Source organism: Artemia sp. Qi Xiang Cuo, chromosome 5, assembly GCF_049724085.1.
Source record: "Artemia sp. Qi Xiang Cuo chromosome 5, ASM4972408v1, whole genome shotgun sequence".
NCBI lineage: Eukaryota > Metazoa > Arthropoda > Branchiopoda > Anostraca > Artemiidae > Artemia > Artemia sp. Qi Xiang Cuo.
The window spans coordinates 10,746,932-10,762,990 of record NC_142798.1 but is presented as its reverse complement, the minus strand read 5'-3'; the positions used below and the strand labels follow the sequence as shown (position 1 = coordinate 10,762,990).

The following is a 16,059-nucleotide window of genomic DNA, read 5'->3' as shown; positions in this document are numbered from 1 at the left end:
TGGAATGTAAATAAACAGTAAAATATGCCCAAATTCATACCAGTGCATAGGAGAGGACAGGGAGAAGTGCTGGAGGATTTTCCTTCATAAAGTGTCAAAGAAAAGGTAGAGAAGAACATGTCAATACTCTAGGCTGAAGCTTATTGTTGCTGCTACAGTTTTTATGTGTGCTTTTGTGCAATTGAAAAGACCTTCATATGGGGGATCAGATGGATCCCCTACCAAGATTAGCTAGAAGGGCCTCCTTCTCCAGAAAGAAAATCCATATTTCTCCTGGGAACATTGTTCTAATCCCTCCTCAAATATCGGATTTGGTGAACCTATGCTTATTGTGATCACTAGAAACAAAAATAGAAGCAAGTCTCTTTAATTACAATTAGAAGCAATAAAAGTTTAAGTGGTACTTTACCCAGAAGGCTTGGCAGTTTTGGAGCCCCCCCCCCCAAAAGGAATTGAATTAAATGTAATGACAATAGTCTTGGAATCCCCCAAACCTAATGAAAGACCCCTTACCCCCATCCATCTAGAAAATTGAAAATGATGGCAAAAGATAGCAGTCTTTAGTGTTTTCAACCCCAAGAGAAAAAATTTATGGTGCCCAATCTCCCTACAAGGCAGGCCTATGTCATATTGGATACCAGATGTGCAGGCTATAAGCAAACATTTTAGGAGGTAAGAAATTCTCCAGAAGGAAGGACAGGTCCATTTTTGCAAAAAGTGCAAGATGATGGCTTCTGGTGTTCTATTTGTCAAAAACATAACTGTTAGCTAAAGCTGATTTACACAGTTGGATGCATCCATGTCCTTCATTGGGAGGTGGATCTTGTCTGAAAGCAAAAGGTACATTCCATGCCAACAACTTAAAATCATTATGATCTTTATTGCACTTTTCTTTTCCTAAGAATTGGTCCTTCCCGCAAAACTTATGGGGAAAGTCTTCCTCCTTTCTGAGCCTACTAAAAGTTTTGCATTCCCACATAAGCATGTCAAAAATCTCAAAATGTCTATCAAGAGTAACCTAGCAATATATGTATTTCAGAGTATATGTTCCTGAATATATTTCAATATACATATTTATAGTCAATGGTCATATCCAGTCCCGTTGGGGGGGGGGGCAAATGGGGGAGAACATATATAAAACTTTGCTGACTCTATTTGTTTGCACTAACTTAAAATGAATATGCAAATCATGTTAAAACAAACAAAAGGGCTACTGTCCCCTTCCCTAACTATAAAGTCTAAAGCCTACTGCATAATTTGCACTTTAAAGAAAACGAATTATATTACAAATATTTTCTTTTATACTTATTACAACATTGAAGATTAAATGAAAATTACAGTGAAGTAAAATCTTGGGCTGACCAGCTTTAAGCAATTAATATCATTATATATCAAATATTCAGTTTAATTTTATTAGTTCTTTCCAAGACTGTTATATATAGTTTTCTTTCCAAGAATGTATATATAGTTTTCAGTAAAGCATCAATGATGCAGTAGGCTAGATATAATTTAGTAGGCTAGAAGTAGATATAATATGCCTCCAGGAAACTAACCTTCATAATAGAAGAAAAATCAAGGAAAGATAGATCAACTGGATGAAAGGGAGGAGTTGTAGCCCTGATGATAAGAAAAGGAATCCCACACTCTCTGGTGGTCTCAAAGGTATAACCTAACAAATTTAATACAATTGCAATTGAAATTCTAGAACATCACAGAAAACTGTTTAAAGTAGTCTTATTTTATAACCCAAATGGAAGGAATAATACATTTGAAGTGATAAAAAAAGTAACAAGGATCATAAAACCATGGCTCTGGGAGATTTTAAAACCCACAGCTATCAATGGGAAAATACTACTCAATCAAATTCAGTAGAGAAAGCAATTCTAGAACTGAATTTGATGGTTATTACTCCATGAGGTCTAAAAAGTCACTACAACCTAAAAGAAAAAAGATTTGGAACAACAGACCTTCAAATACCCCTGCCTGAATTTTTGCAAAAATATATATTAAGCCAAAAGCAGAGTTGAAAAAAGACCACTGTGCCATTGTCACTTCCACTGAAGATATTTCATATAATCCAACCCCAGAAACATATAAATTACAAAATTGCAGAGCACACTGGACAGTTATCAAACAATTTCTGGAGGAGGAAGACTACTCAAAATTAGGGAGGCTACCTAGCCCCTCTGATAGGGCCCAAGCATCAACTTACAGAATCTGAGATGCAGCAGAGAAAGCAATACCCAGAAAGATATCTCAACCCCCTTTAAGATCTTACTTTAGAAATCAAAAGATATGGTGGAATAGTACCACAGAAGTTGCAGTTAAGGAAAAGAAAAAAGCAAGAAACTTTTTCAGCAGAACTAGGGTTCTGGAAGATTTTATAGAGATGAAAAGAACAGAGGCAAAAGTCCACAGTCATAGAAATGGCAAATAAACAATCAAGATCCACCTTTTTTGGAAAATTAGATGCAAATAACCCCATAGCCCAAGCACATAATTTTATTAATAGAATGGTTGGCAAGGAGGATCAAAGGGAAAAAAATTCCACAATTGAAATAGATTGTTCCTCAATTCAAGGTGACAAGCATAAGGCAGAAGTCCTTGCTGACATGTACCAAAAACACAAAGTCAAAGTACTAATCAGCCATCCATCCTTTAATTCAATGAATGAATTAAAGTTGACTCTTGATACTGTAAATACAAAATCAGCACTTGCTGAAGATGAAATAGCATACACTTGGGCAAAGGAAGTAGGGGAAAATTTTCATCGGAACTTGTTATTGCTGCATGATGAACTATGGCAGAAAGGGGATTTCCCAAGGGTTTGGAAGGAAGCTACTATTAAGCAAATTAGGAAAAAAATGTAAACCTCCAGAAAAAACCTCTTTTTACAGATCTATATCTCTACTCCCAGTTCTTGGGAAAATAATGGAAAAGAAAATCCAGAGAGACTGGAATTGTTTGCAGAGAAAAAATGACTTCTTCCTGCAATCTCAATCAGGTTTTAGAAAGGGACTGTCAGCACTTGATGGAATCATGTGTCTCAAAGAAGCCATCTGAGCAGCCTTGGAACAAGGCCAAATCCTACTAGTCTTATTGGTCAACTTTGAAGACATATAAGGAAATTTAACCAAAGAGAAGTTACATGCAATCCTTTTTTCAATGAACTTCCCTGAGCCATTTATTCATTTCATTTAGAATTACCTAACTGACCACTCTCTCAGGGTTTGGGTAAATCAGTCAAAAGGCTTGACATAAGACTATCTCGGGGATGTCCTCTTAGCCCTGTGTTTCCTGCTTATGATATCAGAATTTGAACTTTCAAGTTATCCAAAAGGGAATTTTTTGATGAGGTCACTGTTTGGAAATGTGGATGCACAACTGAAGAATTGGAAACTAATCAACAGAAAGCCAAATTTGAACTAGAAGCTTTCTTGGAAAAAGATGTCCCTTCCAATACCAGCCATTAAAACAAAAGCAGCAATCTTCCATAATAAACAAAATCTCCAAATACCACAGTTTTACATGAAAGGCACATTATTTCAGCTCAAAGCTAACCCTGTCATTTTAAGATTAACCTTGGATCAACAGCTCACATGGAATGCTCAAGTTGAAGACGTAAAGCATTCTTGCTTGAAAAGAATACCAGTCCATAGATGACTTACTTCCTTCTTGTAGGCAAATTCTCCTAAAGTTCTGAGAATTGAGGTATGGGATACTTTTATTTCCAATTGTCCAAATTGGTAAAATGACTGATAATCTTTCCCTCATCTGCCACTTCCTCCAGCCCAACTAATTGCTGAAAAGAAACTAAATATCCCTCCAGCAATAACTTGAGCAGAATTCCAAAAGGTTAGAGTGACAAAGTTCCATGATTTCCTGGAAATTTATAAAGATGGCTCAGTACAAGCAGGTAAAGCAACTGCTGCTGCAGTCATCCCCATGCTAAACCTCCACATCTAAAAACTGCTCCCTAATGGTTCCTCTGTTTTCATGGCTGACATATACAAGGCTCTGAAGGTAGTCCATGCAAACCCTCCTCCCAGAAAAAAGATAGTTGTATTCTCTGACTCCTAATCATCTCTACAAATTATAAAGAAAGGTCATTTTGCAGTCACAGACAGACACATCCATTGATTGCAAGAATTGATATTAGCCCATGTTAAAGAGGGGATAGAACTAACCTTCCAACATGTCCCCAGCCACCTGGGAATATGTTTTAATGAGAAGGTTGACTAAGTGGCCAGCAATGCAATTCAGAGGTCATTTGGAATCAGCCAAAACTCTTTATCTACCACCTATAGGGATGCACTGAGACATAGAAATTCAAAATTACTTCACTGTAGGCCATTGAAACTCATATTCAAAGAACTCAGAGTTAACTTGGCTTTTCTGAAGATTAAGAGCCAAGCAATGATTCTCTCAGGGAAGAACACTTGTGGGCTGGGGTGTCGTTTGGGGTTGCCCCCCCCCCCAATAATGTGAAGAAGAAAATTATTATACATCCCATGCCCTTTGACTATCCGGATATGGACCCCTCTTGCCCCTTCCCCCCAATAAAAATGCTGGAGATTTAACCCTGCTTGTGGGAAAAACGCCTGAGCCCTCTCTGTCACCAGTATGCATCAACAGTTGAGACTATTCAGCATCTCCTCTATAAATTCTCAAAGTCGAAAACAATCAACTCCAAGCTTAAAAGAACCACCAGGAAATTGGGATTTCAGGAAATCAGGCTATAGCTAGAGGCACACCTTCCAGCACAGGAAGAGAGACAGATCTTTAATAGAATCATTGACTTCTTCCAAAATCTCTACATTTTATAAAGATATCCTTAAAACTGTAAGATGAAGGGTTGACATGCGGAAGAAGGGGAGGATGCTGTTGCAAGAGCCATAGGTGTTGCAAGAGCAAAAGATTACAATTCTGTAAGACAGGCTAGAAAATAAATAATACAAAAATTATCCTTTTTACTACCATTTTGAGGAGGATTACAATTATTATCCTTTTTTTTGGGTCAAGTATCTTAGCTGATTTATTTATTGTATTGATTTACCTGTTATCAATATTTTTGCCATTTTCCTTGACTGAATGTCAAAACCAGATCCACCTGGCCCCCACTTGGAAGCGGGCCAGTCTTGGGGAGATGCAGTACTCTCCCCAAATCAAGTCCCCAATCCTGCATTGGAAATTGAAACTGAAACATCTGATGATAGCCACACAGTTCAGGAAAGACCAGAAACCAGCACAGTAGAAACTGAGTTCATCACTGTACAGAGGAAGCCATCTAATAGTCCTCTACAGGCTACAAACCATAGAGGCCATTACCAAACCACCCAACCACCCCTAATTCATAGCCCAACCCAACAAACTACAGAGAAATACATCCAAGATGGAACAGTTATAAGACTGATTCCAAAATCTCAGGAGACACTATTCTTACCTAAGAACATACAGCAGATAAGATTAACGCTCTTCAAGGCCCTAAGATGCAATTTCAGCATCAACATAGCTAGAGATGGCTCATTAGAAGTGCTGTTCCCAGAGGCTAACCATGCCAAAACAGCTCTGCAGCTAACAACTGTTGGAAGCATCCAGGTGACAACTGAAAAGTGGAAACCTCAACAAAAAGAAGAAAAATTGTAGTATACAACATACCACCTGAAATCCCTGAAGCTTATCTAAAAGAGGGTTTAATGACTGCCAATGGGGAAGACATTCCAGTTAAGGCTATCCACTTCCTAGGTAAACCAGGAATAAACTTTCCACAAACAAGTAGGACTGTACCTTTCATATTGGATGGACACCCTCAGATCACCCAACAAATATTTCTATTTGGGCAGCCAAAGGCACATAAGGCATACAAGGATAAACCAATCCATTGTAAAAAAAAAAAAAAATGCCATAGACTAGGCCATACCTACAAGCATTGCAAAACCACAATAAACAAATGCATAGTGTGCCAAGAAGAACATGAAAGCAATGACTGTAAAGCCCAACCTAAATGCATAAATTGCAATAGCCCCCATCATTCTGATAATAGAAGACTATGTCCTAAGTACAGAGACAGTCTTAACATAATTAGAATGGCTGAAATAAAAAAATATACCAATTCCATTTTCTGCCCCACAAGTATGTAAATACAACCAGCCAGCTATCCCCTCAGAAACAGTTCCATACCCACCCCTCTCCCCAACCTACAGCATGCTTTAGACCCCCAGGAAACCAAGGACATCTAGCACACCACAAAATCACCAAAACCTTCCAGATTCTCATACCTAGTCCCAGCCTCAGCACGCACCAGCGACAGCACTTGGCAAGCACGACCCACAAACCTACCAGGTATCAAGCAAAACCCCAGACCATTAGCTCTAGTAGTATCAGCCACAAACCAGGCCACAGAATCAATGCCAATCAACACAGCCAAGGCACTCATCAACCTCATAGCCTACATCATGGCAATTACTTTCCTTTCCAAAGCTAAAATGCCCCAAGGACTTAAGGCAGTCATCATGAGAGAACTAGCCACAAAATACTTCTCTAAAAGCTTAGTAGAGACTGCAGAGCTAGATCTAATCACCATCCTAAATAACCATCAAGTTTACTACTATATGACCAATGCATAAAGTCCAAAGCCACAACCAACCATTACAAAACCAGAGCAAAACAACACTAAAGATCCTCCAATGGAACACACGCTCACTATCAAAAGAAAAGCTAGACCAGCTGCTCATGTATATTAAAGTAAAAGATACAAATGTTATATGTCTCCAGGAAACCCACCTTGACCAAGAAAGTACACTATGGGTAAAAAGATATGAGCTCTACAGGAAAGAAAGATCATCAGGCAGGAAAGGAGGGGGTGTGGCTATCCTTGCAAGGAAAGATGTTAAGCACAACTTCATAATACCAAAGTAATACCCTAATGAGGTTGATGTAGTTGGAGTAAAAATAAGTCTTAAAGATAGAGAAACACTAACAATATACTCCTTTTACAATCCCAATGGTAACCAAGAATCTAAGGAATTCCTTACAGAAATTGCACCTAAGATGATTCATCAGAAAATAATAATAGCAGGAGACTTCAATGCTCATAGCCCTACTTGGGGAGGAAAGAAAACCAACAAGGCAGGCCAATTTTTAGAAAACCTATTAAATGAATTCCCAGAAATGTCAATAGCTACATCCACATGGTATGAATACCAATTACGACTGCAAAACTAACCTTTTCTCCACCATTGACCTACAACTAATGCCAAATAAACTATCTAGATACTCAAAAATAAGTACAATCCCTCACCTACTAACAGACCACAATGCCATACTGGTAGAAATTGGTAGAACTGTTTATGAAGAAGAAGAGCACACACCAAAATTTAACAATAACAGGGCAAACTGGACTAAATTTAAAGAAATTCTAAAAAATATTGTTTACATGCCAATTCAAGAAAGCCAAGACACAGAATTCTGTAACAAAAGACTAACTACTCATCTCAAAGAAGCTGCAATATCATCAATACCTAGAACTACCAACAAACAATACATAAACAAATCATCAAGGAAGACATCAAAACCATGGTGGAATGACTAGTGTCAAGCCTCATTTACAGCAAAAAGAGATGCAGAAAAGAATTTTAGAAAAACCCCAAACACCACAACATACATCCAATTTAAACAAGTCTGCTCAGGACTCAGAAGAGACACAAGAAAGGCAAAAGCCCTGACATGGGCTTCCTACTAGGAAAGGATTGACAGATACACACCTGAATCAAAAAACGCCAATTTTTAGACAGAATCAAGGGAGCAGGAAAAAAAGAAGAATAACATTAAGCATCCCCTACTTGTATCTGGTATCCAACTTGAAGATGATAGCAAAAAAGCTGAAGCATTTGCTGACATCTACCAACAGAAGTTTGCCCACAAAGAAGAGTTAAATAAGCAAAGGCACGATGAAAGATTAAATACAGTTTATGAGCTAACACAGCTAACACAACCCTTTAAAACAAATGAATTCCTGCAAGCAGTTAATAAAATTAATCAAAAAGCAAGCCCGGGTGAAGATGAAATCCATATCTCTTGGATATCAAATGCCCCAAGAAATTTCCAAGAAGCTCTTATACATACATTTAACCTCTGCTACACACAAGGAATATTTCCCCAGCAATGGAAACAAGCAATTATTACACCAGTGGCCAAACAAGGGAAACCCAAAGATGACCCACATTCATACAGACCAACTGTATGTTTACCAACCCTTGGTAAGTTGTTTGAGAGAATGCTGTACAACTGTGTCGAGAGGTATACAGAGACAAATAACATCCTCCCAAAATATCAAGCTGGATTCAGAGCTTACCATTCAACTATAGACATCATTTTGAAACTTGTGACAGATGCACAGAAAACTATGAATGAGGGATTAATACTGGGTGCTGTACTGATTGATTTAGAAGGAGCATATGATAATGCACAAAAAGACATACTAGGGGAAAGACTCCATGCATTAGGCTTCCCCAGCCAATCAGAAAACTGATTGATAGCTTTCTAGACAATAGAACCTTTAAAGTTAAATTAAATGGGAAACTATCATCCTCAAGACCTATTGAAAAGGGTCTCCCACAGGGAGCTGTACTCAGCTGCTTATTATTCATATTGTATATGAGAGCATTAAAGATTGACTCACCACATGGAATTTTTGCAGATGACATTGGAGCATGAGCAACAGGGAAAACATTTGCTGAAGTTGCAAGTACACTCCAAATTATTTCTAATAACCTCCAGGAGTTTTCTACCAGCATGAAACTACCCATATCAGTCCCCAAATCAGTGATCATATATTTCCATAATAGACGAAAAGTAGAATTACAACCAGTTACCCTAGGAAATTCTACAATCCCAACTACCAGTGCAACTAAATACCTTGGAATAATTCTGGACTACAGGCTTACCTTCAAACCTCACATTGACCATATCATACAATCATGCATGAAAAAGATGAGAATTATTCAAATACTATGTGGTACAACCTGGGGTAGTATGGATAGATCCCTCCTCAAACTCTACACACAGTACATCAGACCAGTAATTTAGTATGACCTGATTATATTTGGAACTTAGTCAAAACAGCTCTTCAATAAATTAGAATGTGTGAAAGATCCAGAAATCCGTATTTCGACAGGATGTAGAAAAACAACAGAGATTCAAAACCTTCGGCAAGAAGGAGGGCTTCCACCTATTGAAAATATATACACACTTTTCACCATAAGATGCCTGACAAAATTGGAAACAACCCCTCATCATTTCTTATTATTATAAGCTAGAGCTAGCCGACTTGAGCCAAAAAAACACCCACTGATGTCAGCAATTATGGCCAGGACACAATACCCCATCAAACTAGAGCATGTTAAAACTAAAATAGTAAAAGATCCACCATGGATATCAATCACCCCAGAGGTTAAACTAGAATTCCTGCCCCAAAAAAAGGAACAAATTGAATCCCAAACTGCAATCCAACATTTTGGACAGCTCTTAAAAAAGGAATATGATAGATATAACCAACTATATGTTGATGGATCATTAAGTGAAGATGGATGTGGAAGTGGGTGCTTTCTAAGAGAGCACAGCCTATGCATTATGGAAAAACATAAGGCAGGGACCAGCATACTAACAGCCAAAGTAGCTGCAATCAATTTGGGGTTAGAGACCCTAATTAAACTGAAACAGAGCAATAAACATATAGTAGTATTCTCTGACTCCAAATCTGCTTACATCATAGACTTACATGAAACTAAAGAAAACCTTAGCAACCTTGGAAGATTAGGCTGTGATATAAAATTTCAATATATACCTAGTCACCTGGGTATAGAAGGAAATAAAAAAGCAGACAATATAGCAAAGCAAGGAGCAAAAAGCCCAATGGAACCAGTGAAACCTCTAACTATAAGGGACATAACTAGATTGCAACTGAAAACACTACCCAAATTAAAGCCATCAAATCTATCCCCCTCTCCAAACCAGGATGCAATCAGTCTGGTTTCATTGCCTGAGTACAAATAATGCTAACTTCAACCACCATTCTTTCTCATAGGCCTATAAAATTAAGCAGCCAAATGGAGAAGTTGCCAGTAGTCCATTTTGCAGGTACTGTAATATCAAAGAAGAAACTCCAGAGCACATGTTACTGAAATGTAAAATGCTGGAAAGAAAACAAGCGAATCTCCTCAATTTGAAAATTAAATTAGGACTGAATTCAGACCCACTGGCAGATGTAAAAACTTTGACCCAATCTTCAAAAAGAGATTTTTTCATACATGCTTTCAAACTGTTAATGGATCTAAACCTACAACACCATATATAGCAATCAATTTATGCTGACTTATTGAGTAAACCCTAATAAGATTATGCCACATTTTTACCTAATTAGCTAATCTACATGTTTACATATTCATCCATATTTCAAATATTTATAAGCAGTGTTTACAATTATGTTGTTTATTTTAATAGTAATGTAATTTTTGGGACTAGTGAATTTACATAAAAAGGCAACATCCTGTTCAGCCTCAAGTGAATTGTCCCAAGAAGAAGGATATAAATTTATCCTGAGAAAATAAGAAATAAAGAGTCTATTCAGACTCTTTATCAAGCCTTGAGTTGCTGGCCTCAGTCCTCAGTATAAGTTGGACATTGACACTTATCATTGTCTTAGTATTATAGATAATCTTGCTTCAAGTGGCATTAGATCTCATCTCCAGTATATTCCTAGCTACTCTGGTACAAGTGGTAATCATCAGGTTGATGAAATAGTAAAAAATGCTATAAATATTGACCAGCCAAGTGGGAGACCAATCCCCATTAGAGATATTTACCAATGGAGACTATCGGATATTACATTTAATAAGAATAATCCTGTCCTTTCCCCCTTTCCCAATAAGTATTTTTCTAAAATTTATCATAAAATTCATTCTGGAACAAATGGACTAAACTTTCTTGCATTCTCATACCAGTTTCCTGATTTAAGTGGTTCAGTTCCCCTGTCCCCTCTTTGCAGGTATTGTAATATGAATAATAAAACAATTGACCACTGCCTATTTGAATGTAATATGCTGACGTCTGCAAAACATACCCTGCTTTGTAAACTGTTAAAATGCTTCAAACACCACAAAATCTCACTCTCAGCCAAGAGCCTAGCCAACTATACCTGCACACAGAGCATAGAAATCAACATCTATGATCATATATTTGAACTCCTTGAGTCGAAACATCTACTGAAAGATATCTGAGAACATCTAATAAATAAGAGGCAATCAAGCCCGTAGCTCTTTAGCCCACAGAGTGAAGCAAAAGGAAAAGGGCTAAATAGTATTACTGAAAAGCCCGCCTGCTGTGAAATAGAAGAAGAAGAAATATTCAAAGATTGGGATACATTGTCAACCCAATCAAAAAAGAAGAGGGGTTAATGATCTGATGTTCAGGACGCATGCCTTGCTTCACTACAGTTGACTGTGTACCTGACAAGTTTTTATCTTAAATTATGGGGAAAAAGTAGCAAGACCCTACGCTTCCCTTGTTTTGCCCTTTTTAAAAAGTCAAAGTAGTTTTCTCTCCCCCCCCCCTCCTTGGAAGGATAAAAACCAAAACCATGGAGAAGCATCAGCCACATTCAAAGCCACCATGATACCGAAGGATAGAGTCAAAGTGTTTTCAGCTGAAGAAGAAGAAAAAAAAACAAAAAAAATGTTCAACTGGTCTTCTAGCTACAGGGCATTTTTAAAACTGCAATTTTACCCTATATTTCTGAGGGTATACCTTATTTTACCAATTTTACAGACTAGTTTTTATTTTACCATAGTTTTACAACAGTCCACCAAATCAGGTGATATTCTTCACTGATATCTTTTGACTCACTTCTGACTAGGCACATTTTGATAAGTCCAGTCACAACTATATTAAAGCATTTAAGAGAAGGCATTAATTTTGCTCTGGAGAAGTTGAGTGTAAGAATGTTCCAGATGGCAACACAAAGTCTATCTTGGTCAAGAACTTTCATTTGTTGGTCCTAAATTTGTCCAAGGACATGCTGAGGTCATGGAAGGTAAAGGTCATCAGAGGCAGAATCATTGTTTTCGTTACATGAAGATTTCAGGTGGAGGGTTGCAGGACCAACCAACCTTAGGCTTAGGATCTCATTAAGGATAGGACTTTCCTAGATACTGAGAATCTCTGGAGTGAGGTTTTCTAAAAAAAAGTCAAAGCAAATTGACTTTTTTTAGGGGTCTCTGGGAAATACAGGACTCTACCCTTTGACTATTGGAAAAAATTACTTTATAAGCTTATATAGAATGGTACTATCCAATCTCCTTATAATTAAAAGCATTTTAGTCATCTAGTTGGAAAATTTGGCCCATCTGTATAGGATAAATCTATATTTGCCAACTAGTTGACAATAAATATTGCACCAGCAAAACTTTCATTTTCCAACTAGTTGACTAATAACTTCTCCCCAGCAAAACTTAATATTTCAACTAGTTGACTAATAACTTCTCCCCATCAACACTTAAATTTGTCAACTAGTTGACAATAAACTTTGCCCCTGCAAAAGTTTACTTTTCCATCTAGTTGACTAATGACTTTTCCCCAGAAAAACATAATTTTGCCAACTAGTTGACTAATAACTTCTCTCCAGCAAAACTTAATTTTGCCAACTAGATGGAAACAAACATTGCCCCAGAAAACAAGTCATTTTCCAACTAGTTGACTAATAACTTCTCCCCAGCAAAACTTTATTTTTCCAACTAGTTGCCTAATAACTTGTCCCCAGCAACACTTAATTTTGCCAAGTAGCTGAAAACAAACATTGCCCCAGAAAACAATTTATTTTCAAACTAGTAACTTCTCCCCTCCAAGGAAGTTCCAATTTCCTTTAAATCTTTTTTGATAACATCCTCTCACCTCAGACAAGGACAACCTGCTTTCCTTTTAGCCCTAGACAGTTGGCCAAAAAGGAAAATCTTTGGCAATTTGTCATCCTTCATCTGCAGAATGTGTCCTAGCCATCTTAACCTTTCTTTCATTATAGCCCTAGAAAGAAGGATTGAACAACATTTTTTGTAGAGCCTACTGTTTGAAATATGGTCAGTCAGCCAGGTACCCAGAACAATCTGTAGGCAATTTTATGGAAAATATCTAGCAAATTGTCATCCTCTTTTTGTAATTTTCTTTTAATTTTGGGATCATCAGGGAGGGAGGGTTGCTTTGCTGTCAGGATAACAACTAATATATTGAAAAAGAGCATGAAATAAGACCATTGTTATTTTATTAGCCTACCATGTTTTTTAAGAAGTCTAAAATTGCCAACTAGTTGACAATAAATGTTGCCCCAGCAAAACTTTCCTTTTCTAAGTAGTTGACTAATAGCTTCTTCCCAGCAAAACTTAAATTTGCAAACTAGTTGACAATAAATGTTGCCCTAGCAAAACTTTTATTTTCCAACTAGTTGACTAATAACTTCTCCTAAGCAACATGTAATTTTTTCCAACTAGTTGACTAATAACTTCTCCCCAGCAAAACTTAATTTTGCCAACTAGCTGGAAACAAACATTGCCCCATAAAACAATTAATTTTCCAACTAGTTGACTAGTAACTTCTCCCCAGCAACACTTTATTTTTCCAACTAGAAGAACTCACAGAAAAAAAACTAAAACTTATGACATAACAGTACATTTTCTGATAAATCTTCCTTTCCCCAAAAAAAGTAAAATTCTAAGTTAACTAAGTCAAAACTCTACTATTGCCCATTGTTTGGAGGAATACACCATAATTGGAGACCACAAAAAAATTAAAAAACTTTCAAAAGAGTTTAAAATAGGTACTTGTTTTTGTTACACAATATCAAAATGGATCTTGTTTAGTTGACCCCTTGCCTATCTGAAATGAGCTGTAAATTTTTCTGAAGAAAATTCCAGATTTTCTCTTTGGAAAATAAAAGTTTGGTAAAATTCTACTTTAGCTACTTTTGGCTATCTTTGAAAGGGGTTAAGTTTGGAAAATGAAACTTTCAGGGATGGGTCTACAGGCTAAAGTATGTCCTGGGAAGATATTTTGAAGTACAGATCTCCCCCTTTCTCCCTCTAGAGGGTCCTAAAATTGGCCTACATGAAAGGTCTACACCTATTGAAAATTTGACAAAATAATATTTTACCTTAATTTTCAGTTATCAGTTTCCTTTTCTCTGGCTTTAGTTCTGAAAATGCAATTCCTGTTATTTGAGTAGAACTTTAAGCCATATTAATGTTTTTGTTTTCAAAATTTAGGAAATGTATTTGCTTATCTTTAAAACCTTATAAATTGGGATTGAGTAAAGTTGTGAAGCTGAAAATAATTTTGCTGTACTTCATTTCAGCAGAGGATCTATTCTGCAAGGTTTCATTTTTCAGTTTTACAACACAAAGATTTTTAAAGGTCACCAAAAGTCAGGACTCTAGAGGAAGAAGGAGTGAACATAGGTTCTTCAAGATACCTTCCCAGCACATACTTTAGTTTGTAGACCCATTCCTGAAAGTTTCATTTTCCTAACCTAACCTCTTTCTGAGATAGCAAAAAGTAGCTAAATTAGAATTTTACCAAACTGCCTGTTTTGACCATCTAAAACAGGCACAGTGGCATGCTACTCACATATAAATATGTTGACCAACCCCAAAATAAGCCCTACTCAGTTACCTTAAGAAAGACATATAGAAGGTCATTCTAAGAAGCTTTGTAGGTAAGTTCTACAAAATCATATTATTGAGTTAGGAATAAAGTGAATACACCATTTGATGCCTTTTTTTATGCTGATTATAAATATAATAAGCATTTCTATTGTAAATTAATTACCGCCCCCCCCCCCGATACTGGCGAGAACACCCCGAACCCTGAAGTTGCATATTTAGGGGGGGGGGGCTGAAATTCATTTCCGATAGAAATGCTTATTATATTTGTAATTAGCATAAAAAAGGCATTGAACAGTGGATTCACTTTTGTCCTAACTCAATAAAATGATTTCGTAGAACTTTACCACTTTGTAAGCAAAAGAATTTAACTACAGAATCAGACAAGACTTTTTTTAGCCCAAGGGTCATCAATGATTTGAACTTTCTAAGTAAGGAGGCCATGTCTTCAACATCAACAAAGAATGGGAGGCCAAACCTTCAAGATATGGCTAGAGCTGCCTATCATTTGTGTCTCATAAATAGTCAGCATGTATATAAAGGAGTTGGGCTAGGATGCTGATACTGCTTGTCATATCCATAGGCTACTCTATCAGAAATTGATGTTGTTCAGTGGTGTCTAGTCTACATCACAGAAGAATGGTCCCCTGGATCATATTTATCTGTGGTTACCATTACCATTTTTAAAGGTCATCAAAGGTCAAGACCCTCTAGAGAGAGAAGGAGTGGATGTAGGTAGGCCTATGCTAGCCTACTTCAAAATACCTTCTCAGGACATACTTTAGCCTGTAGACCCATCCCTGAAAGTTTCATTTTCATAATCTAACCCATTTCCAAGATAGCCAAAAGTAGCTAAAGTACTATAGGGCCTAATTTTGGGAAATGTTTCTTGTCAACTAGTTCGCAAATACAAATTTCTCCTATAGAGATGGGCAAAATTTTCTAACTAGATGGCAAAAATATTTTTAATTATAAGGAGATTGGATAGTACCATTTTATATAAGCTTATAAACTAATTTTTTCCAATAATAAAACAGTGGATATCCAGGAAATGCTGATTATAAAATCAAATATATTCTTTTTCATTCACAGGAGGTCTCCTTCACAGGAGGAATCCTAGCACATATCAAATATTTTAGGCATGAAAATATTTCTGATGCTGGGAGGAACAACTCATGGGCAAATCTATTAGCCTAGGCCTATTTGGTTAGGCTATAATATTACCTTGGTTATTTCAAAACGATCCCCACATGGACAAGGATAATAATAAGTCTCAGTATCAGAATCGTATTCAAAATCTTCAATTTCAACTTCGTCGTGGTATACTGACATTAATTTAGCTATTAAAATGGTAATT

General features: G+C 36.8%; 1 protein-coding gene across 1 annotated transcript in view; it reads right to left on the bottom strand.

Annotated features, from left to right (window-relative positions):
• Dph3 (Diphthamide biosynthesis 3) overlaps positions 1–16,059 on the bottom strand; it is a 26,810-nt gene extending 10,751 nt beyond the window's left edge. Inside the window, exon 1 of the mRNA XM_089089337.1 lies at positions 15,927–16,059. Within this exon, the coding sequence (XP_088945463.1) occupies positions 15,927–16,034 (108 nt within the window). The 5' untranslated portion in view covers positions 16,035–16,059. The remainder of the gene's footprint in view (positions 1–15,926) is intronic.